At 43.7% G+C, this 27816-nt stretch overlaps 1 protein-coding gene across 10 annotated transcripts in view; it reads left to right on the top strand.

Annotated features, from left to right (window-relative positions):
* AKAP13 (A-kinase anchoring protein 13) overlaps nucleotides 1-27816 on the top strand; it is a 324413-nt gene that overhangs the window by 68165 nt on the left and 228432 nt on the right. For all 10 annotated transcript variants that reach the window (XM_059180056.1, XM_059180052.1, XM_059180055.1 and 7 more), the window contains exon 2: nucleotides 14758-14801. In XM_059180056.1, coding sequence (XP_059036039.1) covers nucleotides 14769-14801 — 33 coding nt within the window. In that variant the 5' untranslated portion in view covers nucleotides 14758-14768. The remainder of the gene's footprint in view (nucleotides 1-14757; nucleotides 14802-27816) is intronic.

The raw sequence follows: 27816 nt of genomic DNA, 5'->3' as shown, positions 1-27816 counted from the left end.
TGTAACTGCTTTGTATTTTAATTTTTTGTTCCACTTAATAGCAGGCTTCAAGAATGCTAATTATCTGTATGAAAAGCCAATGTATTTTTCAGTATGTGCCGTGAAGCAATAAGATGGTATATTCCTTTATTAGTACTTGCAGGTTGTGAAATTTAATCTAGTACTGACAGAAACATTACCATTCACTTTCACTGCAGTTTTGACTGTGAAAGACGCCCTGTTCACTTTCTCTTAAACTTGGGCATTGGGTCTAGAAGTTTGGTTATTTTCATGAGATTTTTGTAGAATTTAGGGGAAAAACATTCTAAGAGTTCCTGTTGCTTATGTAAGAGAACTAAATTTTTTGAGCAGCAGATCTCAGCTGGCGGATGTTAGCCTGTGTTTGTGTAGCAGGGAGAGAAGGGAGTTCATTCCCAGCTGATTCTCGAGCTTGTAAACATTTCCATTTGGATGTGAATAGGAACATGACGGTCTGTTGAGTGGCTTTACTTGTTGGGTAACTTCACAGCTTTTTCTGCAGGTCATTGCCTGTTAATTTGGAGAAACAGAATAGGGCACATCTGTAAAGTAGTCTACAAGAGTAAATTTTGGGGGAGATGAAACAGATGAATTAGTTTACAGAGAAGCTTTAGACTAGGTAGGTCTTTACCTTCTTTCTTTCCCTTCAGTGTTTCAGTTAGTGAAATGCTACTGCCTCTACCAAGCATTTTCCATTAAAATGAATGAGAAGAACTTCTCATCCTTCTCTTTGTCACTGTGTTCAGTCCCCCGCTCACAAGAATCACCTTGCCTTGTTTGTTTGTATACCTAAGGCAGCCAGTGTTTCTGGAATTATGGTCTATTAGAGGTGGTGTATTAGAGATGGAAGGAGCTTCGTGATTACCCAGTCCAGCTCCTTCCATTCACAAAGTCAGAAATGGAGTTTCTAAGGCATGCTGCAAATTAGAAGAGGCAGCAGTGCAGTAGTCTAGATGTTAAGTCACATCTGGGTTCAAATTCCGGATCCCACTGTTTACTAGCTGTGCCAGTCTTATATAGGTTAGTTAACTTTAGCCATGAATCTCTACATTTGTAAAATGGATTAATGTTAAGATTAGCTAGATCCTTGAACGGAATAAGTGAACTATTACAGGTACCACTGGAGATGATAATGATGGTAGTTACGCCTTCATGGTTGATAAACTGTAAGATGTCAAGATTGTGGAGGTAAGGTGCTTACTTTATGGATGAACAAATAATGAACAAATATGTTGTATGATTTTGGATGAGTGTGAGTTCTGAAAACCAGTGAGTACATATGTTTATCACCCAGTATACTTGTAGTGTATGCTTGAGAGAATGAGGGAGGGAGGAATTTTTTTTCTAAATGCCCGTGGTTGAGTTTCAGAAATAGAGGTCAGATGCCAGGACTCAGCTTGTAATAAGAGGGTGAGATTAGTTGGTATAATTGGAGCTACTTGGTAATCCTTTTACTCTGTTCTCTGAACATTTATGGCGTTCCTATTTCTGTACAAACATATGAGCTAGAAAATGACTAGGTCTCCATAGAAATGTCATGTGTCAGGCTGGGGCAGGAGGAGCACAGGTGAGGAGCATGTCGGGTAGAGCCAGGAGGCCCTCTGCAGCCGCCTTCTTTGCTAAGCGTCAGCCTGTCGTGGGTACCGGGGCAGTTTTGTTTTATTTAAATGGTTCTGGGGATTATTTTAGAATGTGATCTTTGGTTTGGTTATACCCAGCATTTGGGGAGAGGAACAGAGGGAAGGAAAGAGAAATCAGGAATACATTTTTACAACTGAAAAAAAAAATTGACCTTGAGTATGTACCTTGTGGGCTAGAGGCTGGGGCTGCTGGCTTGGGGTTTTCAGCGCTGCCGCTCCTTGCTGACGGAGAGCCGGCCACGGTGACAGCAGTGACTGAGCCCGAGTGCGACAGCCCAGAGTAGTTTCTTAATCTTACTCAAATCACTCAGAAGGACCATCGGTAGCACAGAAGTTTTAACTTGGGTTTTCAGGCTAGTGGTTCATCAAGTCATCTCTTTCTTAAGGATTCTGCTGTGGCTGCCAAGTAAGGAGCAAGGATTCGTTTCCTGGTGGTCCCTATCATGCGTTACTGTTTCTGGCTTGTTGGTTCTTCCAGGGCACGTGTTCCTATTTGCTGGGTTTGTGTCCGTGAAGGACCAAGTTTGTAGAGTATCTTCTCTGTGTCCCCACCACACTCAAGTGCTGCCCACATTTATTTGATTTACAACAGTTTTCTGAGGCAAATGAGTATTAACTCTGTTTCGTACAGAGGAGAAAGGCCCTGTAGCCAGCCAGGGGCTGGAGTTCAGTGGCTTCCTCCCTCCTGGCCGTCTGACTGGCCACTCCCTTGTCACTGGCATGGGGTGTGGAAGGTGTTGATGCTTCGAATTGCCCACCCCAGGTCTTTGGCACAACCTTGAGTTGGTCTTCCAAATCATTCTGAATTCTGCCTGTCTACGAACCATGACCAGTCTAGCACGAACCAACTGTTCGCTGTCGCAGGCGCCTTCCGAAGGGCCAATTTAGTTAGTGTGGAGAATTGGCCAGGATCCCAGGGTCCCCCTCCCCCCAGAGAGTTTATTTGGACTGTTTATAGTTGTTCTGTCCACAGTCTGTGTCTAGAATACACACTCAGATATTTGTTGAATTGAATTCTTTCCCTTCATTGCATTTCAAATACCTACTGTTTGCATGTTTTTCATCTCCCCTTCTTCATCCCTTGGCAGGTCAAGTCACTTTCTCAGTAGCCTGGGACTCTCTGAAGACATAGGTACCAGTACCTGCCCCTCATTCTCACACGCACCCCTACTTACCGAAAGCAGTTTTACTTTTAGGACTGTATGCCTGGAAATTTTAGTCTCTTCCCCCTAAATTCCTTTCTCATTGTACAGATTTTCGGGGAGAATAGCCAACTGAAGTGTTCGTTATGGCCAGATTATTAGCACTTGGGTCATTCTATGGTAACATTGATTTTATGAAACACCCATATATATATAAATTTTTAATTTTGAAGTATTATAAAGGAAAGAGCACTGAGTAGTAGATGCCTTTTTCTGCCTAGATTTTTGTGTATATTCCTCAGCTATTAACTATTTGAAGTCTTGGGTACATAGTAACATGCTCCGTTTACCAAAAAAAAAAAACCAAAAAACAGTTTATCAGTATGCATATCTATGTGCCATTTATCTCCTCACACACAGCCAGAAATGAAATGTTTTAAGGCAACTGGTTTGTAGTTTTCATGGCAACCTTATTTTTGAAATTAGTTCAAGTGGAGAAATTAATTTTCCATTTCTGCATTGTGTAATGAGTTGTTAGTGTATGTGGCCCTCTAAGAGTTTCCTATTAAGAGGAATTCCGAAAATTTGAAATTCAAGGAATAATCTCTAAAGTTTCTCTTTGTTATTTCTAAATCCAGAACACGTATAATATCATCCATATTTAACCTGGCAATAACCTCTTAGTAGTTTGATGAAAAGCTGCCTATTTAAATCATTCTTTTAAGCCTTTTTCAATGAATTGATCAAGTTAGGACAATTTGCAAGACTTTTGGTTTTTTAACCTAGCAGTTGATAATTTAACTCCGTTGAGCTCTAATCTTACCGATTCTTTATCTCAGTATTGTCAAACACTTGTTCTGTTTGCTTTGTGAAGCAGTAGGTCTGAACAGAAAGTGAACAATCTTTATGGATATTCAAACAGAATTAGCCACAGCTGTTCTATAAGTTACATTTCAGGATGTGTAGGTACTTCCTCATCTCCACTCCTGAGGACAGACTCAGTTTTACCCTGCATGTCACGAGGAGGAGAGGTTGCTGAGGGATGCCATTCCCATCTCATGGTTGAGAAATGGTTCTGTTATTTCAGGACACTGATAAATTTTTGTCTTTAGATAGCAAAGTTCTTTGCTAAAACTGTGATTCAAGTTATCAGAAGTTCTGTAGTATGTTACAGTTTTGTGTGGCATCTAGATTGCCAGAAGTGCGCATGGTGATTTTCATGTACCATTTCATTTGGCTCATCCCAGTTCATTCCACCTAAAATAAATTTACCAGTGCTTTTTATTTACTTATTTTTTTTTAAAGTATGTTCTATGCCCAACATCGGGGTTGAATCCACTACCCTTAGATCCATTAAGCCAGCCTGTCAGTGATTTTTATTTTTATTTTATTTTTTAAAAAGATTTTATTCATAAAAATACTTCTTTCATTCAGTCAGTCACTCGTTTGTTTTTATATTTATTTATTTATTAGAGAGTATGCCCTGAGAGGGAGGGAAGGAGTAGAGGGAGAGGGACGACAAGGAGACTTTGTGCTTTGTGTGGAGCCCGATGTGGGGTTCCATCCCACTACCCTGAGATCGTGTCCTGACTGACATCAAGAGTCGTACTCTCAGCCAACAGAGCCACCCAGGCGGCCCTCCTATCGCTGATTTTTAAAAATACTCTGCTCATTGTGTGTTATAAAAACAAGAATGACTCCTCAGGGGATAACTCAGGCCAGGGATGTTTTATAAATAGGAATTCTCCTTTAAAAATAAAAATTTTCACTTAAGTTAATAAAACGATACTTTAAAAAGGCCTAAATAGATGGTTGCTGAAACTATTGAAGTTTCTTTGACTCTGTAGTATTTTCACTTAATTATGAAGTGTACTTATTTCTTTTTTTGAAGTCTTTGTTGTTCAAAATTTTCCCTCTGATTTTGAGATGGATTTTTTTAAAAAGTCATTCCTCTTGTGCTTTACAAAGTCATTGTTCTCAAGATGTGAAAGACTCAGTATTGAAGAACCTCAACATTGAAGCAGTGTTCATCCTTAAGAGAGCCATTTTAACAACTTAAAAGCTCACCTGGACGTTTCCAGCGTCTGCTTCTAGTACCTCTTCCTCCTGCCACTTGGGAGTAATGTGGTAGTGCTTTTGTCATGTAATGTGTCCAGGAAGGTGGGCTGTGTGTCCCTGTGAAATAGTTCCTAACAGAGCAGCCACTCTAGGGTCTGGCCTTCGTCCACGTTAGGTCGTCCAGCTCGGCCAGGTCTGCATGTGTGTGAGAGCCCCCTCGTCTGTATTTATAGTCTTTGCAAGTGGTTTATCATCACTTTAGCCCATTGGGTTGCTTGCTTTTTGGACGATAGAGGTTGGGAAGGTTGAAGGAAGTAGAAGGGCTTGAATTTGGCAGTCTCTTACCGGATATCTATTTTAACCCTCACTGAAGTTAATTTACATAAAGCCCAGCTGTGCATGAATTTTTCTAAATTCAAAGTTTATTCTTATTACCGAAGGGATAAGAATGTCAGCACTTACTGAATTGATGGTCTTGCTCTCCTGTGCCTGGACCTCCTTGCAACTTACAGTTCCGTTTCCTTTGGATAACAGGATACAGCTGGCGGCAAACTTCTCACCTGTAATAGCCATTTGGAGTTTTCCTCTCTATACAGATCTCTGCAAAGCAGCAGAAACCTTTTTTTGGGGAGGGGGCAGGAAACCACAAGGGTTTGTTAAGCAGCAAAAGAGAATTGAAATAACACGTGCATGTGTTCTTCCCAGAGGTACCGACCGTCACGTGAGAGCGTAGGTGTGTTGAGCTGCTCTGTGCCCTCCCTTCTGCTCTGAGGTTTCCCAGTTAGATGATGCTGAATCCCGCCGCTCTGGTCCCTATTACCTCCCTAGCCAATTAAGCAAATTGATCCAGGCTGGATTTCTTCACACTTGGCAGAATCCGTACTACCTTTGATGAGCTACTACGTGAACCTTCTGGGACTTGACTGACGAGTTATTTTGGCTTTGATAGATTGGTTTTTGTTCTTAAAGCTGGAGCTGCAGATCTTTGCTATTGAATGGGGCAGGAAAGCTGCTGATCAGTTTTGGCCTGTGATGGTCCTATCGAGTATGTTAGTACTTAACTGCACGTGCAGCACTGCGCCAGATGCTGTGGCAGGAGTGCGAGTGGTGTGGCGGAAGACATCCACAGTGTCACAGACTGGAAGAAGCAAGTTCAGGAGAAAAGGCAAGCATGGAAATGAAAGAGAAGAACATGAAAGAAAAAAAGTGACTTCTTGCTGACTGCTTGGGTTAGGTTACCAACAGTAGTCCTGCTGTCCGAATCAGCAAGGGTAGGAGGACATTCTCATGAGCACAGTGTGAGGACTGGACCTAGCACGGTGCACGCCAGCAGTGTGGGCAGGGCAGGCTGGAGGGGGTGGGGCCAGAGTGCCAGTAGGGCCGCGTAGACCCGCCGCTCAGCACTCTCGGGCAGCATCGGTGGGAGTGCTAGGGGAGCCTGGCGGGCTTCTGAGAGTTCACCAGCAGTAAAGGGCTTATTTAGTAGAGCACCTCATCTGTCGGGGTCTACATCTCCCTCCTGGATGCTCTCCGTTTAGAATTCGGGAGCAGCACAGCGATGGCGGTGGTCCATAGGACGTGGAAGTTGCACGCGATGTGAGGTCAGTGCGCACAGCTGGTCTGGTCATTCATACCGGGCAGTAGGGACAGGCACTTCCCGAGTGTTCTCCTGTAGCTTACTACCGTGTTAAACATTGCACACACATCTTTCATTCTCACTTTACACACTTCACAGATGAAAATAAAGCTTGGTAGTTAAGTAACTTGTCCACAATACTAGAGCTGGAAGTGCCAGAGTTACAACTCAAATCCCAGTCTGTCTGTCTCCTTCTCTGAATTATATTGCTATTTCTGTTTTTAGCCTTACGTTCTTCTACCAGGGGTTGTTAATGAATTCTTAAATACTAGCAGATTGTCTCCAATCTAGAGTCATCCATTCCTTTAGTATCTTCATCATTCATCAAAGTGGCTTACAGAGACTTAGTGTAAAATAAATTTTATATATATATGTGTATATATATATATTTTTTTTCACCCTTTTGAGAGAGAGAGAGAGAACAGGGCGGGTGGGGAGAGGGAGAGGGAATCTTAAGCAGGCTCCATGCTGAGCCTGCTGCATGATGTGGGGCTTGATCTCATGATCCTGAGATCATGACCTGAGCTGAAATCAAGAGTCGGATGCTCAACTGACTGAGCCACCCAGGTGCCCCTGATTTTTTTTTTTAAATAGAGGAAATGTAGTGAGCTTTGTGTCTATGGATACAGCCTCTGAGCTTAGGAGCCCCAGGATGAAGGACTGTACCTTTAAGCCCTGGAGGTTGGAAACTCTCCCTAACTAAGATGGGTTAAATGTGTTTCCAAAATTGGGATTTCATTTTATTTTTAAGCTTTTCTCTCTTTTTCTTGAGTCAAGACAGATCTTAGTGCCTCTAGAACTCCCTAAAGAAAAGTGATTAGTACCTCAGAAGAACCTTTCTAAAGGATTGCTTATTCCTGTGTAGGCAGAGAGTGAGCAGCAGAAAGAAAATAGTATTTTAGGAAGGTTGAGTCAGAGGTGCAGGTGGAGCCTGGAGAGATTTTCACAAGGTGATAAGGCCCCAGCACTCCGGTCTACAAGCCGAGGCAGGTAGACCGGCAGTGATTCCCACTTGGGGAAGAAGGCTGCTTCTGAGACCCCCTTCTAATTATAAAGTCCTGTGGCCAACAGGGTTTGGCTAGGGTTTGAGATGTGGACTCCAGGCCCCGCGGAACCTGACTGGGAAGCCAGCCATCGTGTGCTGCACCTCAGGGAAGCTGTGGTGGGAAGTTGGCCTTATTGCTTGCGGCCCACAGCATGGACTTGGTTGGTGTGAGTTTTTAGGCTGCGTGATTGCAGACTTCTTCCGTGCTACCTTTTGTGAATCTTGTGAACCTGCAGTTTTTGAAAGAAGAGAAATTTGAGCTGAACTTAAAAAAAAAAAAAAAAGGATAAGAAAAAGAATGTTAAGAAAGGGAAAAAACCAAACCAAAGACGTAGATTTGGTTGATGTCAATGCCATCGTAAGAGTGCCAGGTCCTCAGGGTAGAGTGGGGTCGTGGTGGTTTGTTTTCTTCTGTCTCTCCCTTCGTTGGCTTCGAAGACCAGGCATCTTTGAGGTGTGTGGATTTATTTGCACGAGTGCCCCTCTCGCGTCCTCTCTCCCTTCGTGCCTTGCTTGCACTTCTCATTCCGACGAGTGCGCAGCAACCCACTGTGCTCCCTTGGCCTGGTGCACCTAGCTTCTGCTTTGCACTTCTCCTGTGTCCTCCAGGTGAGACCTGCCTCACGGGTGACCTCCTCCAGTAAACGGTGTCGGGGCCTCCACTTATCAGCAAGTTTGTCCTTCTTTCCTGGCCCTTGTCCCATTTTTATGATTGTGCTTACAGTACTGTAATACCGTGATCTGTTTATATCTGTCTGTCCCTTACTAAATTGTATCGTTATTTATTTATCTCTGACGCTCAGCAGCTCTCTGTACATGGACTATTTGAGGGGCTCCGGAACACAGGGAGACTACCTACCACCATTGAGTATTTTTGTGCCGGGCAGATATTATAAACATATGTAGAAGAAAAGGAGACCCTCCCTAAGTATTGCGAAGTTGTGGTGTACTCTCCTTTGTGAGTCTCAGAGTAAACCCTTGCGTATCAGAAGTCAGAGATCTGGTTTTTTAATTAAATTTCTTTCATTATTGTTTTGGTGAGAGTTCTGATTTATTTATTATATGTTAATTACTTTATTTGTATGTGTGTTTTTGGCCTAAATTCAGCATCATTTTCCATATTGGATAATCCAGTTCTGATAAATAACAAATGCGTGAATTGTGGGTGTTGGTGTTTCGGTTGTTCGGGGGTTTCTGTTTTAATCGGGTGTGTCCTTTTGCCTTACTGTGAGATTACCCGCAGTGTTGGACTCCTCACTCTCCTACCTGCCTGTTGTGCATCCCCTTCTCCCTCTCATTCCCGTTGTGACCAGTGCTTTGTTTTTTTCTTGGTGATCTGTAGGAGTACTGTGTCAGGAGAGTGGGACACAGAAGCCTGGCCGTGCCACAAGAGAATCAGGCATGTGTCCTGAGTCTAAGCGCCATTGTTTCACAGAGTGTGGACCACGATTCAAAAGCAGAAACATCAGCAGGTCTGATCTCCTGATTTGGACTCACTGATGGTGGAAGGGGGTGTAGGCAGCGGGCAAGAATCTATAATATTCTTTTAATAAAGCCTGCAACTGATGCTCGGGTTTCCTGAAGTTTGAGAATCCGTGTTTAAAGCTAATTATTAATTATTAAGTAATGCAGCTTTAAACAGAAGAAGACGATTAGGCTCCTGTAAGATTTCCTCAGCCCCTTATTCAGGAAACGCATTTGGTACCTGTAGTAGTTTATATATACATATTTTGTAGAACTTGGCATCTTTGTACCCTGCTTCTTTTCTGCTGTTCAGAATTCCCTGCTCCCACCCCCAGTGAGAGCACATGTTTCTAGCCACCAGCCCAGACTCCTTAGGAATGAAGGAAGGAGTCTTCGGATCTTGTTATTTTCCTTGAAGAGCAGGACACGGTTTCACAGGAATCCAGAGTATGCATTGTCATTTCCATGTTAACCCTCACCCCCAATTTTTGTGGGTTTCAGAGGATTTACTGTAGCCCAGCTTTAGCAGGGTCCCTTGGCCATGGAGATTGAGCTGAAGCACGCTCAGCAGTGCAGGTGCCCTGCAGGTACAAATGCTGTGTTTACACTTGGCTGAGCCCCGGCAGCTGTCCTGTTCCCTTCACAGCTGGGGTTGGTTGCGAAGGTGGTTTGCACTTCTTTTCTTCTGAGTTTGGAAGCTTCCCTGTTGTGAATGGCAAAAGCCATGTCCGTTGAAGTGGTAGGTTTAGCAGACCTGGCCAGCTGGACCTTAGGAAATGGCTTGAGGTCAAGAAGCTAACAGATTTCGGAGAGTTTTAGGTCTCAGTGTCATCGGTGCAGTGTGGGGCTTGTGGTCCTCCCTCCCTCCCTTCAGGGGTGTTTCATTGAGCGTGGAGCACTTCTTAAAGGCTTCTTTAGTATGATATAGGGGTATGGCTAAAGAATAGTAAGGCTGATTTGTATTTACATACATACGGGTACAGGCATTCTTATTGTAATTACTTTTCTTTTATCATTTCTAGGGAGCTTTAGTAAAGGTTGTCGATTTCTTCAGTTTGCACATTTTAGAAAAATGTCTTTTTATTTCCAGGTCACTTGTGGCGTGTTGAATGACAGGGGACTTAAAACAGATGTACTGTGTTTCATGTCTTCTTCCTGATTACAAAAGTAGTATCTGTTCATTGTCTGAATAGTTAGGAGAAAGAAACAGATAATTTAAGGATGAAAATTCCCTGTAATTCTCAGAAATATGTATACTTAGCATTTTGTTATTTGTTCTTCCAGATTCTTTTTTCTAGAGTTATTTTGTTGTATTTTAGAATTGTGATTTACCTACCGCCTGTTTCTGGACAAATGTATCTCTGGATACCCGATGTCTTCTATTTTGACTATTTACCCTTTTCCAAGTCCGTTTCTTGGTAGTCACCATGAGACCCGGAAACTGCAAGGAAGATTTGTGTCTGGCAGTGTGCTGAAGCCCTTCCTTGGAGGCCCTTTTAATTCTTCCACTGACTCTGTAGTGTAGACGGGAACTTTTACGCTCTTACTTCACTTAAAAAGACTGAGGGTAGACAGTCCGCTGACTTACTTGCTCAAGGTCATATAGTTCACTAGGGAACTTGGGATGCCCACCCATGAAATTTGATTGCTGGTCTAAAGGATATTGTATAGAATGCTAGGACTTTCCTGTGCTGAGAAGTCTTTTCTAACTGGAAATAACTTTGAGACCTACAGAGCTGTTGAATAGGGACACCCTGCTTCTTTGGCTTATTTAGAGGTATTTTGTTAGCTTTCGGTCAGGAGTTGGCACTCGAGCACAGTGGCTGAATCTAGTCCACTGCCTCCTTTTGTAAAAAGAGTTTTATTGGAACATAGACGTACCCACTCATTTACCCATTGCGCCGGAGAGCGTATGACCTGAAACCAACCAGACACCTGTATCCCTTCGTGCCTGAGCTTCCCTGTGATCCTTAGGAGCAACCGAGGTTCTGCACAATCCTTTGCAGGTAGCGTGACCTGCAGATGGATCCGGAACTCTTGCCGGAACCTGTGTCAGCACTGCACGTCCCAGACTGACCCGTGCTGATGACAGTGTGCACCCGGCACCCTGTGAGGGAGAAGCTAGCTGATGAGCTTTTGTTCTCAAGGGCAGGAAGAGGGCTTACCCCGGGTCTGCTTGTCTGTTTAGCAGCACCCTGTGAGCTGCCAGAGAATTGCAGAGAACTGGACTGACATCAGTGTGACCGTTGCTTTCGGGGTGCAGGGGTCCTGCTTTGACATAAAATGAATGTGTTACTTTCGTACAACAGTAAACTATTCCCTTTGTTTTCTTTCAGCATTTTGCAATAAAATGGGAAGTGTGAGAAAAATGAAAAGACTTAATTACTGAGCTTGTTTTTATTCCTCCCCCCACAGATTTATGACTCATCAGAATTCTAGCTGGCTACTGCTGAATGGCAGATTTGGTGAACATATTTGAAATCGCATCATTTAAGTGTTTGAATTTTGATATTTCCATTTCACCATCTTTCACATGAGGTGCGGCCTTTACGGTCCCATCGGGTCTGTCACGCGTTGTCCTTGTGATACATGAACTCACCCCATGTAAATGTGGACTTGGTCAAAGTCATTCACCAGTTCCTGGGTAAGGAGGAAATTGTAGGGATTTTTCTGTTTTAAAATTTCTTGATGAAATCATTCAGGGACACAGTGCATTTCTTTCATTTTCCTTTTGGGAAGCCTTGATCACAAATCCATGGACAAAGCAGACTTTCAGTTGGGTCTTAGAGAATAAATTTGGTTTTCAAGTGTGTTTACTCTGACCCAAAGACTCCCTTCCTGCGGTATGCTTCTCCCTTAGAACCCAGTTCTCAAGTAAAGTGCGCTTACTTAAATGGGTGAAGTAATTTGTGCACTGCATTTAGCAAGTTTTCTGATGGCTTAGCATCAGAACTCTCGAGTTCTGTGTTTTGGGGCCGTTTTGGGAGTCTGGAACCCTTTCCACCTTCCTTATTCTCTTTGGTTTTGGGGAGTAAATGTCACCTCACAGAGGCCGTCCCTTAGTACCATATGTAAAACATTTCCTGTTTCCTCTTCTCTTCCATTTTTCTCCATGGAACTTATCACTGAAAACGGATTATTTTACTGTCTCGTTGAACTGTGTTGCTCCTACAGTAGGCTATGCGAAGGCTGGGGATTTGTCTGTGTTCCTTCTGCACCTTCAGTGCCTCGGTGCCATGCCTGGCACATTGTAGATGCACAGCGATAGTTGAAGGAACAAGGTCAGGGGGAGGGAGTCTCTAGTGTTTGTAGAACAGGGGCTAGAGGTGGGACAAGTCAGTGTGTGGACTGAGGTTATTCAGTAGATGCTCTTCTGACATGCGGGGAAAGCACATGTTTGGACATCAGATGGGGTATGATTCTGGGCTCTCTTAAAGTAAGTAAATAACTTAGTCATTGAAAGACTCCATTTTCCCCCCAGTGAAATGGGGAAAATGATGTCTTTTTATGAGGATTAAAAAGAGTTTTGAATTTAAAGCTCTGTCAATATTAGTCCTGTCTTTGCTCACGTGTGTCTGCGATGAAGAAGCTTAAAGCGCTCTGAATTTACCCATCTGTTGCTTCCGGGGTCATCGCCCTGATGACTTCGGACAGATTTATTCTTTCAACAGCCCCTGTCACCGGCATAACCACTGGTCCCTTTGACCACTGCGGGAGTACAGACACTTTGTCAGTCCTCTTCAGCCCTCATATCAGAACAACGTGTATGGGTTCTGGCTCTGATACCTGTTTAGACGAGTTCCTAACACCGAACAGTTGAGATGGCGTCAGCCTCGCTGAGAGCCGTGTTGAGTTCCACTAGCTCTTTGTGCAGACACAGAGGGAGCCACTCGGGTCACTTGCTGCCTGTGCTCCTTGCAGAGATAGGTTTTTTGGCAGAAATCTCCCTAGATTTCTCCACTTGTTACAAATTACCGAAGTGTTCATTCCTGTTTCAGTACGCACAGATACTTCGTGAGAGGAACAACACTTCAACTTCAGGAGTTAGTTAAGGCGAATTGGTTTATAAAGTTATGGGCCCTTTTAGTCCTTTGTCTCGGGCCAGTTTGGACAAGACCGGGAAAGCTGATTAAAAGGCTAGTGAGCGCAGTGAGCTTAATTTTAAATTAAATGGATATTTAACGCATTGAGAAAAGTACTCAAGCGCTTTGGTCTTTCTTTTCCATCCATGCTTGCTGTTTGCATTTGATGGGCTGGAAATCTCTTCTTTTTCTATTTAAGAGTTCATTATTCCTATATTTCTCAAGCTTGGTTTTCACTGTGGATTTTTGCAGGTGATTTTAGCACCTAAGGGTACAAAATCATTAAATGAAGACAGGCAAGAAGAAAAGAGCACCAGGAGCCAGGAGGTGTCCTGCAGCATGGGGAGTGGACAGAGAATGAACAGGCGTGCACGTGGACGTGGTCGGTCAGGGTGGCGGAGCTCTGAGGCTGTTGGCGAAACACGCTGAAAAGCGTGTGGCCTGCGAGTGGTTTGGAGATGACTGGGTTTAGGAGCCTGATTACAGTTTTGGTTTTTGGTTTTTTCCCCCTAAGTGTGTGTTAACTGCCTTTTGGGTGAGCCTTGACCTTGGACATACACATACACGGCCTGACCAAAGTGGCAGGTCTGGGAGGATTTCAGTATTGGGAGGATTCTGTTCCTCAGGTTACACATGGTTGCTAAGGCATTCGCTGCTCTTTATTCTAAATATTCAGGCATTGATATGCTGCTGTTTGTGCTGTTTGGATTTCAGTCCACCGTTACTGAGGTTTTTGTAATCTGGGAGAACACAAATGAACGTGATTTCATCTGTTTTTTTTCATGTGCGAATGACATTTCTGTACTGTTGTTTATATTACTGGTTAGTTACTGGGTGCCTTAATTCATTTGACTTACTAGTAAGAAACTTCCTTAGATCAAATTATAATCAAGTCCCTTGGATCTGCTTCTCTAACTCCTGTGAGGACAGATCAGCTTATACTCGAATTCAGGGTGTTTGGCAAAGGGCCTGCCATCCTGAAGTCCACAATTCTGAACCATGCTGTTTTAGCTTGGAGCTTCTGGTCACATCACCAAGTTAAACCTTTGAGAGCATGCTATTCTTGATATTCAGGAATCTGTTAGACAATCCTGTGAATCTTCTCTGACATTCTTCCCAAGATTTTTGTGAGAATTCATTTAGTGAAGATAACAGTCAGGAACCCGGCTTATTAATCTTGAGGAGGATAACAATGGTTAATCGGTGGACCCCAGCCGCCATATTCTCCCTTCTCGGAGGGCTGGTCCCCTTAGCTTCTCCCCCACCCCCCACCCCGTGAGGCTGGAGAAGGCTCCGGCCAAGCAGCACTTTGTGAATTTGGGGGATTATGTAAAAGTATAACTGAACATACACTGTTTTTGCTTTGGTAACTGAGTTTAATATCCTGTTAGTTGTTAAAAATTCTCTGAGGACAGTGGACCCTTTTGTGTGTGTATTTCAATCAGAAAGACTCTCCCCAGTTGAAAAGCTTGAACAGAAGGGCTGCGAGAAGTTTCGCAGTCCTTGACCTTCTGGCCTTCCCAAACATCTCAGGAAAGCCAGGCATTCAGTAATTTCGGACTTTTGATTGTGTTCATATAACCATACTCGACATCTAGCATTTGTGGCTTTTCTGTTTTTTGGCGATAGCTTTTAATTTTGTTCTCATTTATTTCTCCCTTTTCTGTTTCAGTGTCCTGGGTCATGAAACTTAATCCACAGCAAGCTCCATTATATGTGAGTAAATCGCGAGATTTCTTATCATTTCGTACTCATCTATGCTTTTTACTTGTTATGAGAAAACTCAAAAATGGTCTCCTGTGATTATCACAGGAATTTTTAACATCTGCACTAGTACTGTACTTCAGAATTTGAGTTCGGGTAAATGCTAAATGAGTCCAGGTACCACTGGGCAGGTGAGGTACCACTGGGCAAGTGGTAGGAGGCCCCTCCAAACAGTGGCATGGCCCCGCCTGCAGAGTGATGCGGGGCTGGCTTCCGAATTTCACCGCCAGCACGTTTCTGGAAGTCCTGTGGCTATCTTCCTACTGGCGTTGCGTTACCCTGCGTTGTCGCTAGGTGGCACTCTGTCATTGGCGAGAGCGCTGTTTGCTCTAGGACTCTAGGTGGAAGCCGATTCATCATATGCCGCAAGTGAGGGACTGTCAGGTGAAGCGGATAAATCAATGAATCGGGGCTGGAAAAGGCAAAGTGTAGGTGACTTTTTTTTTTTTTTTTTTTTTTTTAAATTACTGTGAGCATGCGTTAGCTGCGAGGTTGTGAAAAGTGGTGAGGGGTGCCTTTAGGGGTGTGAATAGTTAGAGCTGCCAGAGGCCAGTGGATATGGGATGGGTATGGTCTGGAGAGAGTGAGGAAATGGGACAGGATGGGACAGGACCTTAAAGATGAAGAAGCATTTGGTCAAGACCTAAGGCAGATGGCAGAGGGATGTGGGGCAGTGAGCATGGTATTCAGCGTGTGGTGGGAGGGCGGGCAGTGGAAAGTCTGGCCCCACTGCACATTTGTGTTGAGGAGTAATGAGAGGTGAGTCTGAAAAGGTAACTGAAGGTCAGGGATGAAGGCAAAAGGTGTGCGGACCCCTAGGGAGCCTTTGATGGGGTTTATTTTAAAATCTGTGCATTTTACACATTTATTTATTTTAAACCATGCCACGTTCGTGACAGTCCTGTTACACCTTTCTAGCGTAGGACATTCTTGTGGTCATTCTTTTGCACAGGTGATTTTTATGTTAAATATAACCTATAAAGAAAAATATATGCATTCTTAAAAGGTATTTTATGTATTTATTTTCTTTCCAGACTACTTGGAGAACATTTATTCTGTACGACAATGGGTTTGCTCATGATCTGAATGCCGTGAACTTTTAAAAACAGCTTTTTTTGAGATACAGTTCACACACCATAAAACTCACACATTTAAAGTCTACCATTGAGTGGGTTTTAGTATATTCCCAGTTGTGTAATCATAACCATCATCTAACAAGATTTTCATCATCCCGAAAAGAAGAGCCATACCTTTTAGTAGTACGCACCATTCCCTGTCTTTTCTGAACCCCTGGCAGCCACTGGTCTTTCTGTCTTTATGGAGTTACGTATGGTGGAAATTTCATGTAAATGGAATCATACATCATGTGGCCTTTTGTGACTGGCTTCTTTCACATAGCGGAATGTATTTAATAGGTACATGTCTGAGCAAGTATCAGTACGTGTTCCTTTTTATTGTTGGATAATACTCCGTTGTATGGCTGTGCCACATTGTATTTCTCCATTCAGCAGTTGACTGTTATGACTAATGCTGCTGTAAGGAGCAGTTTCTGGTACACTTACGTTTCCATTTTTCTCGGGTATGGATTTAAGAGCACAGTTGCTCGCTTACAGTGATGACTCTCTGTTTAACATTGTGAAGAGTCGCCGTGCTGGGTCCCCAGCATTATACGTCTGCAGTGTTATACGTCCTCACCGCCATGACTGAGGGTCACAGTTTCTCCACACTCTTGCCAGTGCTGGCTCTTATCTGACTTTTGGATTGTTGCCGTCCTAGTGGGTATGAAATGATAAGTCTAAGTGGTTTTGTCTTGCATTTCCCTAATGGCTAGTGATCGTGAGCATTTTAAGGTGCTTTTGGCCATTTATGTGTCTTTGAAGAAATATCTGTTCAGATGCCTTGCTTATTTTTAATTTTTTTTTTAATTGTTTAGCCTTAAGTGTTCTTTGTGTATCCTGGATTCAAGTTCCCTATCAGATGCATGGCTTTCTCCCATTATAAGGTTATCATACCATTTTATTGACTGTACTCTTTGAAGCACAAAAATTTTTCATTTTGATGATGTCAAGTTTTCCTTTACTGCTTATACTTCTGGTGTCATATCTACGAAGGCTTTGCCTAACTCAAGGTTACAAAAAATTAACCTCTATGATTTCCTCTAGGAGTTTATAATTTAAGCCCTTACACTGCTTAAGTGTATGGTTCCAGAGGACATTTTTTTGTATGCTGTAGGGGAGGGATCCAGCTTCATTTTTCACATGTGGACATCTATCTAGCTGTCCCACACCATATGTTGAAAAGACTGTTCTTTCCACTCTGAATTTTCTTGGGTGTACTTGTTGAAAATCTATCATAAATGTAAGGAATTACTTCTGGACTGTTAATTCTCTTCCTATCCTTTAGGTCATCTTAAAATTTTTTTTTTTTTTTTAAGGTTTTGTTTATTTATTTGACAGACAGAGATCACAAGTAGGCAGAGAGGCAGGCAGAGAGAGAGAGAGAGAGAGGGAAGCAGGCTTCCTGCGGAGCAGGGAGCCCAATGCGGGGCTCGATCCCAGGACCCTGAGATCATGACCCGAGCCGAAGGCAGCATCCCAAACCACTGAGCCACCCAGGCGCCCCTTAAAATTTTTTTTAAGAATGATTTGTAGTTTTTAGTGTACAAACCTTGTACTTTTGTGAAATTTATTTCTAAGTATTTTAATTCTTTTTGATGCTTTTGCAAATTATATTGTTTTCTTAATTTCATTTTCAGATTGTTCATTGCTAGTGTATAGAAATGTATTTGATTTTTGTATATTGATATTATAACCTACAGTCTCGCTGACCTTGTTTATTGGTTAATAATTTTTTAGTGCATCCTTTAGATTTTTCTGTATATAATCATGTACTCTGAAAATACAGATAGCTATCTTGCTTTTTATTCTGTATAATGCCTTTTATTTTTCTTGCCTGATTGTCCTGAGTAGAACTTCAGCATAGTGTTGAGTAGAATTGGTGAGAGCAGACATCCTGGCCTTGTTTCTGATCTTAAAGATAAAACATTCAGTCTTTCACCATTAAGATTAGGTATGATAATGTTAGCTGTGAGGTTTTCATTGATACCTTTATCAGGCTGAAAAAGTTCCCCTCTATTCCTAGTTTGAGTGTTTTTATCGTGAAAAAGCATCGGATATTGTCAGATTTGTGTGTGTGTGTCTGTGAGATGATCATGTGGGGATTTTTTCCTTTCCTTTCATTAGTGTAGTATATTAGATGGATTGGTTTTGAATGTTAAACCAACCTTGCATTTCTGGGGTAAATCCTGTTTTGTCACAGTGTATAGTCCTTCACATATGTCAGTGGATTTGGTTTGCTAGTTGAGAAATTTTGTGTCTGTACATAAAAGATAAGTCTGGGGAAGCCTGGGTGGCTCAGTCTGTTAAGCATCTGCCTTCAGCTCAGGTTATGATCCCAGTGTCCTGGAATTGAGCCCCACATCAGGCTCCCTGCTCAGCAGGGAGTCTGCTTCTCCCTCTACCTGCTGCTTCCCCTGCTTGTATGCTCTCTCTCTCTGTGTCAAATAAATAAGTTAAATCTTTAAAAAAAAAAAAAAAAAGATTCAGGGGCACCTGGGTGGCTCAGTGAGTTAAATGTCTGCCCTCAGCTCAGGTTATGGTCTCAGGATTCTGGGATCAAGCCTGGCACCGGGCTCCCTGCTGGGTGGGGAGTCTGCTTCACCCTCTCCCTCTGCCCCTCTCCCCTACTCGTGTATGGGCGTTGTCTCAAATAAATAAAATCTTTAAAAAAAAAAAAGATACAGTCTAGTTTCCTGCTGATGTCCTTGTCTGGCAGCATCAATGTTTCCCAAATGCGTCCATTACTTAATCCCCAGAACCTGTGACTATTTATTTTACTTGGCAAAAGGGACTTCACAAATTTGGTGAAGTTAAGGGTCCTGAGATGCAAGCTTCTCCTGAATTATCCAGGTAGCCCAGTGTAATCACAAGAGTCCTTAGAGAGAGGAGAATCATGCGTCAGAGAGATCAGTAGATGCTACAGTGCTGGATTTGAAGGAGGAGGAAAGGGCCAGAGCCACGGAGTGCAGCCTCTGGAAACTGGAAAACACAAGGGAATAGTTTTTCCTTAGAGCCTCCTCAGTGAACCCAGCCCTGCGGACATCTTAATTGTATTGTATTGCTTTTTTGTTTTTACAATTTTATGTATTCACTTGAGAGAGAGACCGAGTGAGTACAAGCAGAGGGAGAGGCAGGCAGAGGGGGAGGGAGAAGCAGACTCCATGCCTAATCCGAGACCTGGAGATGACGACCTGAGCTGAAGGCAGAGACACACAGGCATCTTGAGCCACTCAGGCACCCCTGGTGTCTTTATTTTAGCACAATGAAGGTTGGTTGAGACTTCTAACCTCCAGAACTATAAGATAAGAAGTTTGTGCTGTTTTAAGCCTCTTAGTTTGAGGTAATTTGTTGTAACTGCAGTAGGAAATGAATACACTTGAAGTTTGGAAAAATTAATTGGTGGTAGAGCGATCAGTTAGGATTTTTCCGATTTTTGACATCATGGAATGTGGCAACTCCAGAGTTCTTAAGGCTGTTGGCATTATGTGCTTGAGCCTCCAAACATGTCGAAGGACATCTTGGTGACTCATGGAGATGTGAGCATGGAACTGGGAATTCATTCTTTCACTTAGGTCCCTGCTTTGTTTCAAGTGCTGTTCTGGGTGCTGGATACTTTGCCGTGAATGAAAGACAAGGGGTCCTGCACTCAAGATCCTTGCTCAGATATAGTGAGGAGAAGACAGACAACTCAAAAAAAGGAAAAAAGGAAAAAAAAAAAAAAGACACCTCATAAGCAGGAAAACACATCAGGAGGAAAAACTTCTTTTTAAAGCTTTATTTATTTATTTGACAGAGCACACACACAGTAGGGGGAATAGCAGAGGGAGAGGGAGAAGCAGGCTCTCTGCTGAGCAGGAGATGTGAGGCTCCATCCTAAGACCCTGGCATTATGATCTGAGCTGAAGGCAGATGCTTTAACGACTGAGCCACTCAGGCACCCCAGGAGGAAAAACTTTAAAAAATAAATAAAACAAGATGTGATAGTGCCCAAGTAGGGACTGTTTTAGGTTGCATGGTCAGGGAGGGGCTCAGAGGGGCTTGCCATTTAAGCTGAGACCTGGGGGCACCTGGGTGTCTCAGTTGGTTAAGCGTCTGGCTCTTGGTTTCCGCTCAGGTTATGATCTCAGGGTCATGGGATCAAGTCCCAGATTGGGCTCTGTGCTCAGCAGGGCGTATGCTGGAAGTTTTCCCTTTCCCTCAGCACTTCCCCTGCCCCCAAATAAAATAAAATAAAATAAATCTTTCAGCTGAGACTTGAATGACCGGAAGGAGCCAGCCATGCAAAGATGTTGGCATGGTGTTCTAGCCCAGGGGAACAGGTGTACAACAGGTGTCCAGGATCTAAAGTGAAGGCTGGCCTGATAGATTTGAGGAATAGAAAGGACAGTGGCTGAGGCTCCGAGAGAACCCTGTGGGTGTAGGCACAGTCCTTCCTTCTGGAGGAGGTCAGCGACTGAGGGAGGAAATGAGGGGAAAGCCTGACGGAGGATTTCACGGACTGTGGGCCCCAGCACCCATCTCTGAGCGTGCTCTGAAGACCGCAGCGCCTCCTATGGCGGGGGGTCAAGTCAGACCTCTTAGGGATCAGTGATTTATCCTGACGCTTGGAGAAGCTGGCCTTGGGTGGTTTAAGCACAGTGTTTTGGAGACAGAGTTTGAGAACATTTTAGTCATCTTTTAAGATCCACATTTTAGATGTAAGTTGGATATATTTGAGTTGAGGAATGTTTTCTGTAGCAGATTTGGCTCTCACTTATCAGAGGAGCGTGTAATAATAATAAAAAAAAATTGTGCCTGTTTTTTTCCCTCCTTCTTGACTAAATTGCTTCATGGGAGAAAAAGCAACGTTTCCAAATCACTTGTTATGTTAGTCCACTTGTGAACCTAAATAAGAGGTATGATATGATTTAAAAGTAGTCCATTCACTCTGTGGTTTTCTGTGAATACTTCCCCTGCTGGTGGGACTCTCTTTTGCATACGCCTTTATAACCTTTCCAGATAACAGCTTCAAAACAAGAGCCCCCATTGGTATAGTCCTTCTAGTTTTCAGAGCACTTGCATATATATTATGCCATTTGGTTGTTACAGCAACCTTGTGAGAGTGGAAGAAGCTACTGTTGTGACCCTCATCATATTAAGGAAACAGAAGCTCAAGATGGCTCATCTATTAAGTGTGAAAAGTAGGGCTTTACCCAGAAATTGTGATTCTCTGACCCGTTTTCCTTCTTCTGCAGACCAAGCTGTTTTATGGAACAAAAAACACAAATACCACAGCACTTAATATGATAGAGACTTGTACAAGTAAAGCCTGTTTTTCTTCAAAGTAACCCCAAATTAAAATTCAATTTCACGTATTTGTAAAATTTTTAAATATTTTATTTAAGTTAAGATTTACAGGAAGGTTACAAGAAATGCCACTTTATCTCTACTTCTCTCTTACTAACACCATTTAGTCACATTTACTTACCATTCTCTCTGTTACGTATTTGTTGAATTGTTTGAAAGTTGTAGACATCCTGCCCTATTCCCCCCTAAATATTTCAGCATATATTTCCTAAGAACTAGGACATTCTCTTTCATAACCACAGTGCAATTAACAAAAACAGGAATTGTAACATTGATGTAATACTCTTATGTAATGTAAGTCCATATCCAAATTTCTCCAGTCATCCCAATAATGTCCTTTATAGCATCCTCCTGCTTGCCTCTCCCTTCCCCTGCCCTTCCCGGTTCAGGATCTAATCCAGGATTACACACTGTATTTATTTATTTCTCTTTAGTCTCTTAATCAGGAACAGTTCCTCTGCCTCTCTGTCTTTTGTGATATTGACATTTTGGAAGTGTATAAGTCAGTTGTTTTGGAGCAGTTGGGGTTTATATATTGTTTTTCTCCTTAATTTTGGCTGGGATACTACTTAAAAGATGTCCTTTGGCATATCAAAGGACGACACATGGCACATTCCTGTTTGATTTAGGAGATATTAACTTTGATCCCTCGGTTGGGCTGGTGTTGAATTTGCATAGTTAAACTTTTATCTGTTCTGCAGGATTGGGCATTTTTAAAAGAAGATGGTGTAATTGCTTACTTCTCCCCTCTAATACTGTTCCTGGCTTGGAAATGCTTTTTGCATATGGGATTTTTGTAAAATGGGCACCCTTGTTCTTTGCAAGGTGTGCCCTTGAATGTAGGTAGAAGGGCTCATGTTAGCAGAGAGCTTAACTGTGAGTAATTAATTAAACAGCTCACTCTGTTTGAAGAGCATTGTCTCTGCCCTCAAGGATATACACATGGTTTTTAAATAAATGAAATTCTCATCTACGCTGTGCCAAGCATGTTTCACATAGAACACAGCAAACATTCAGTGAACACTTGTTGAGCAAGTGAATGAAATACAATTTATTTATTTATTTTTTTTAAAGATTTTATTTATTTGACAGGCAGAGATCACAAGTAGGCAGAGAGGCAGGCAGAGAGAGAGAGGAGGAAGCAGGCTCCCTGCTGAGCAGAGAGCCCGATGCGGGACTCGATCCCAGGACCCTGAGATCATGACCCGAGCCGAAGGCAGCGGCTTAACCCACTGAGCCACCCAGGCGCCCTGAATGAAATACAATTTAGATGAAACTACTAAAATTTTAGTAAAATTTGCTTCATTTTGATAGAAAAATTGTCTTAAAGTTGCTCATTATTTCACAGGTTTCATTACTGATTTACCTTACAAGGATCCTGAATAGTTAGTGATGCCATTTTTGTGATTGAAGGTGTGTTAAACAAAGAAATAAACATGTTTAACGGTGTTGTTACGGTACACGTGTAACTTCCCTTGCAGTTGTGAGGAAGTCTGCACTGCGTCTCTGCAAAGTGTGTACAGGTGAAGAATGTCTGATAGAGTGTTATTCTAAAGATGTCTTCTTTGAAATGTGACTTTACTCAGTCATTTAGCACATTGACAAGGCATACTAGAAATAGTCCCTGTATCTCTTGAGTCCTGAATTGTGATCTCTAATCCTTAGGGGACGTACGGTCTGAGCTGCCTGTTTACAGCAGACTACATACAGCAAACCATGTGACTGCTAATATTTTTTTACAAACATGTACCCTTTAGCTCCAGAGCCCTTCTCACTGTCAAGATAAAAGCATAGGCTTTTCCCAGAAGAGGTAGGGGATGAGGGATGCTGTCAGATGACAAAAGAAAAAGCCAGGCACATGAAGCAAAAGTTGGTATTTATAAAACAAACAAAATAGGCCCTACCTCCACCCCCGCACACTAAGCACTACCGGACCTAGCAACCAAGCAACTGGACATTAGCGACAGTAAACAAATCCTCCCCCAGACTAACAGCTGAAAAGGAAGCAGGGTTTTTACATTTCCGAGGGAGGAGGAGGAAAGGTCTTTGGATGCCTCTTATCTCAGGCCCTAGACTTGTTCTGGAAGAGATCTGATGAGGTCAGGCCTTACGCTCTGCAGGGTACTAGGAGACAATGGGTATGGGTGTCCAATGTCAAGAATAAGGAGACCTGGATGAATCCATACTTTCCGTGCCAGTGAAAGTTCCCTGCTTTTTCTCCTGTCCCCTTACTTTTCTGGAGCAAAAGTTGTGCTGATGAACCCCAGTGAGTGTCCCCTAGTCAGCTCTGTGTGAGGGAATGAACTTTGTGGGAGAGGTCAGGACTGGGAAAAATTTGATGACTCATTGTATTTTAGGGGTGATTGAGCCCCTTCGTCTGAAAGAGTGAAGAAAACTGGGCCACAGAGAGATTGCAGGGTCTGCCTGAAGTTTCATGGGGGTTTTGATAGATCTGGTCAGATGGCAGAAACTAGAATTAATTAGCCTGTCCCATGTGCTAAAGGCAGGTCAGGTCAGTTGGTTTGAACTTCAGATTCAAAGTACATGTGTAGCTAAGTCAAAGTACAAGATTTGGTGTAAGTGGGCTTAGTAAGAAAAAAAAAGGTAGCAATGGGAGGGCTGGAAGAAGAGAGGAGTATTTGCAGTCCAATGCTCTACCACTGAGCTATACCCCCGAAGAGAGGAGTATTTGAAAAGATAGCATTGAGTTCCTTTTTTGGAGTGAACCCATAAGGGTTAGAATGCCTTATGGGCTGTAGACCTACTGGAGAAGAATTTATAGTTACTACTTGAAATCTCCCTTAATTGGACAAAATAGTACTTAAAATAAAAATGTGTATTATACCTTTTGATAGAGGAGCATCAGTAATAACCATCCCAATGAATTACTTGATCGGGTACTTACGTCCTTACCTTTATACTTAGAGCTTCCCCAAGAGGATGGGTGAGTGGGTGACTTCTCAGCCCCAGACCAGTGAGAGGAAGGCCAAGGCCCTGGAGCAGCAGGAAGGCGTTTGTCTTCTAAGGCATGCGTCCTGCGGCAGTTCAGTGCCAGTCTGTATTAGAACAACTTCCGTTACTGGTTTTGAAGTGTGGTCGTGGCCATCAGATGCTTTGTGGCTCGGGATGGTGCACAACAGATGGCCGCAGCTAACCCTGACCAAGGAGGTTCATTTGGATGATAATTCACAGACAAAAATGACTATAAGAACACAAAAGGAGGGGCGCCTGGGTGGCTCAGTGGGTTAAGCCTCTGCCTTTGGCTCAGGTCATGATCTCAGGGTCCCCCTCTCTGCTCAGCAGGGAGCCTGCTTCCCCTGCTCTCTCTGCCTGCCTCTCTGCCTACTTATGATCTCTCTCTCTCTCTCTGTGTCAAATAAATAAATAAATGAAATCTTAAAAAAACACACACACACACAAAAGAGGGACAACTTGGGGTGCATTTATCAGATTCTTCGACCATAAACTTGGCTTTCTGTGGTCTTAAACACCTCGCTAGGTCTCCATCAAGAAAGCCAAAAGGCATTTTCCTTGTATAAATGAAATACTTTTTAAAACCAAAGACATACTCAGATGTGAGATGTAAATTGTGCTCCAAGGCGTGCTCTGAGGCTAGATATGGGATAATTGTCATCTTACCCCTTATGTTTGGGATAAAACCCACATTTATTAGATTTTCAAGGGGAAGAGCCATTCTAATTACAAAATGAATGTCCAGAACCCAGACAGATCTGGTTTATTATGTCCTCCTTGCTCTCTCCTTTTTTTCGAGCACTCGATGGTTTTGCATATTACTCCTTCTGGGTGGAGGCAAAAGCATCCTGACAATAGAGGAACATCACTGGAAAGAATATCTTTGGCACTGGCTGCCTCTCGTCACTTAAAATGTACAAAACAGAGTCATATGAAATGATCAGAACCATTTCTGTTAGGGACCATTTCTTTTAACCATGTTGCTCCTTACAAGACACATGTAAGATTTGGTCAGTATTTGCACTTTAGGGCCAGGGAAGTGAGGATCAGAGTTGTGACTGGCTTGCTAAGGGTGCACAGCTGTGGTGGGTGAAGTGACTCCAGAGCCCATCTAACTACAGGAGATCAAAAGAACATACCCATTTGACTCACATTTGGATCTTGAGGAAATCTTATTGGAGTGATTTCCTGCCACGACATTGGACCCTTGTTGACTCTGGACTTCGGTTTCCAGCCTTGGTGAGGCCGTGGACTCTGTGAGGTGGGTTAGTGTGCTCTGTGTGTGCTGATCAGAGCTGCGCTCAGCCCAAAGCTCGAGAAGACGGGGTGGGTGGCGGGAGTGGGGGGTGGGAGCCTGTGGGAAGGGGATGTGCTTAGAAGAGGTTTTAAAAGTGTTATCAATTATAACGATTTATTCTCGAGTAAGTTTAGTTTGCATAAATAATCACAATTTTAAGCGCCACAGAATTTAGGTGGCTACAGCCCAGTGTTCTCAGGTGGCTTGTTGTAGGGCAGAGGGCCTGTGCGGTAAACACTTTATCAGTTCTTTCTGCCATGTGTGTTTCCAGAGCCGGAGTTGAAATAACCTGGCTTTGGCCCCTGCTTGGCTGTTAAGTTCCCTTTTGCTCCTACAAAGAGAACTTTATCAGCCCTCTGATCTCTTAAATGAATTACCTGCTTTCGCCTTAACAATACGCGTCTGATGGTTTTGCTCCAGCGTTTTGTAGACTGGTGGCCTTTTGCAGCCAGATCTGAGGACTCCGGTTATGTAACGGCACTTTGTCCCCAGCGCCAGAAGAAATAAGGAAGTCAAGTGTTCCTCGGTCCAGCTTTTGATGGTGTCCCAGAGCAAGAACTTTAGTTTCCTTCTGTTGGGCTTTTTCGTCAGTCTGCAGAAGCTGGCTTGGCAGTCAGTAAGCCGTGCATTTGTGGGTAGCATTTTTTTATTTTCCCGTGGCAGTTTCAGAGGGATGAAGATACATGCAAAGGACGAGGCTTTTCAGGGCCTGCCTGCAGGATGCCTTTACAGTCACGTGGTGTTTCTGAAGCATCCAGATGAGTAAATTTCCATGTGGTTCTAGTGAGGAAAGGTCTTGCTGTCCAGAGAAGACCAAAACATAAGGCGCTGTACTTTTAATGCATTCAACAAGTGTTTGTGAATTACCTGTTAGGGAATGGAGGGACAGGTGCTTTCACAGGCGCCCTGGTGCGTGAGCCTGACCGCACAGGCGCGCTGCCTGTGTGGGTGTTGGAGGAGTTCTCTCAGCAGTGGGGTTCACGGAGAGTAAGAGGTTGGCGGAAAGTGTTGGGAAGCCTTTGGGAAAGATGGGCAACCTGGAGAGAGGGAAGAGCAGAGGGAGAGAAGGAAATAGCAGGTGCGAAGGGAGGCATGGACCTGGGTTGTCAGGGGCGGTGGGGCACCTGGCTTGACCGGGGAGCACTGTTCGCACGTGGGGGAGGACCTGGAGGTGGGCTTCTGTACAACCACTCTGGTCACTACAGTAGTCACCAGCTGCATGCAGCTGCTTAAGTTAATACAAATGAAATAAAACTTAAAATTCAGTTCCTCCACTGCAGAGTGCCCAGTCATCACACATGGCTGTCGTGGCAGAACATCCTCTCGGCCAGCCCTGGTACAGGGGATGTGGGATTTTATGTAACAGGGTGGAGAGTGGCTGGAGGTCCTCTGACCAGGCAGACAGTGGCACGGTGCCCACAGTGCCCAAAGAACACTGATGGGGAGAGAGGTTGGAGTTGGGGGAGAGGGAGGCAAGGAGGTGCTGTCAGGTGGGTAGGCCTGTCGCTTCACCGGGCCTACACACCGGATGGAACGTGAGACTGGCAGGACGCCTGGGTGGCTCAGTGGGTTAAGCAGCTGCCTTCGGCTCAGGTCATGATCCCAATGTCCTGGGATCGAGTCCCGCATCGGGCTCCTTGCTCAGCAGGGAGCCTGATTCTGCCTCTGCCTCTGCCTGCCTCTCTGTCTGCCGGTGCTTGCTCTCTGACAAATAAATAAAATCTTTAAAAGAAAAAAAGAAAAAGAAAGAAAGTGAGACTGGCTAAGTTGGTCTGGGAAGAACGTCTGGGTTTGGTCTGATAGTGCCACGGATGTTGTGACTGTCGAGGGTGTCAGTGTGAGAGGCCAGGGCCAATGGTGCAGCAGCAGGGAGGGAGGCACGTTCAGCATGAGCTGCCCTGGAAGCCCAAGGGAGAGCACGTCTGTGCAGCAAGCTTAGGGGTGGGAGTGAGAATAAAGCGGGGTGATGCAAGCACATGTCACAGGTGAGAGAGGGAAACTTTAAATAGAGGTGGTTTTTGAAGAGACCTATTTTGGGGCACCAGGCTGGCTCCATTGGTTGAGCGTCGGACTCTTGATTTTGGTTCAGGTCATGATCTCAGGGTTTTGAGATCGAGCCCTGCCTCTGGCTCCATGATCAGCGGGGAGTCTGCTTGAGGCTCTGTCTTCCCCTCTCCTTCTCCTCCTCCCCCACTTCAAATAAAGAAACAAACCTAAAAAAAAAAAAAAGAAC

This window comes from Mustela lutreola, chromosome 7 (assembly GCF_030435805.1).
Source record: "Mustela lutreola isolate mMusLut2 chromosome 7, mMusLut2.pri, whole genome shotgun sequence".
NCBI classification, from domain to species: Eukaryota; Metazoa; Chordata; class Mammalia; order Carnivora; family Mustelidae; genus Mustela; species Mustela lutreola.
Note: the sequence above shows the minus strand (reverse complement) of the source record. Positions and strands in the feature narration are given on the sequence as shown.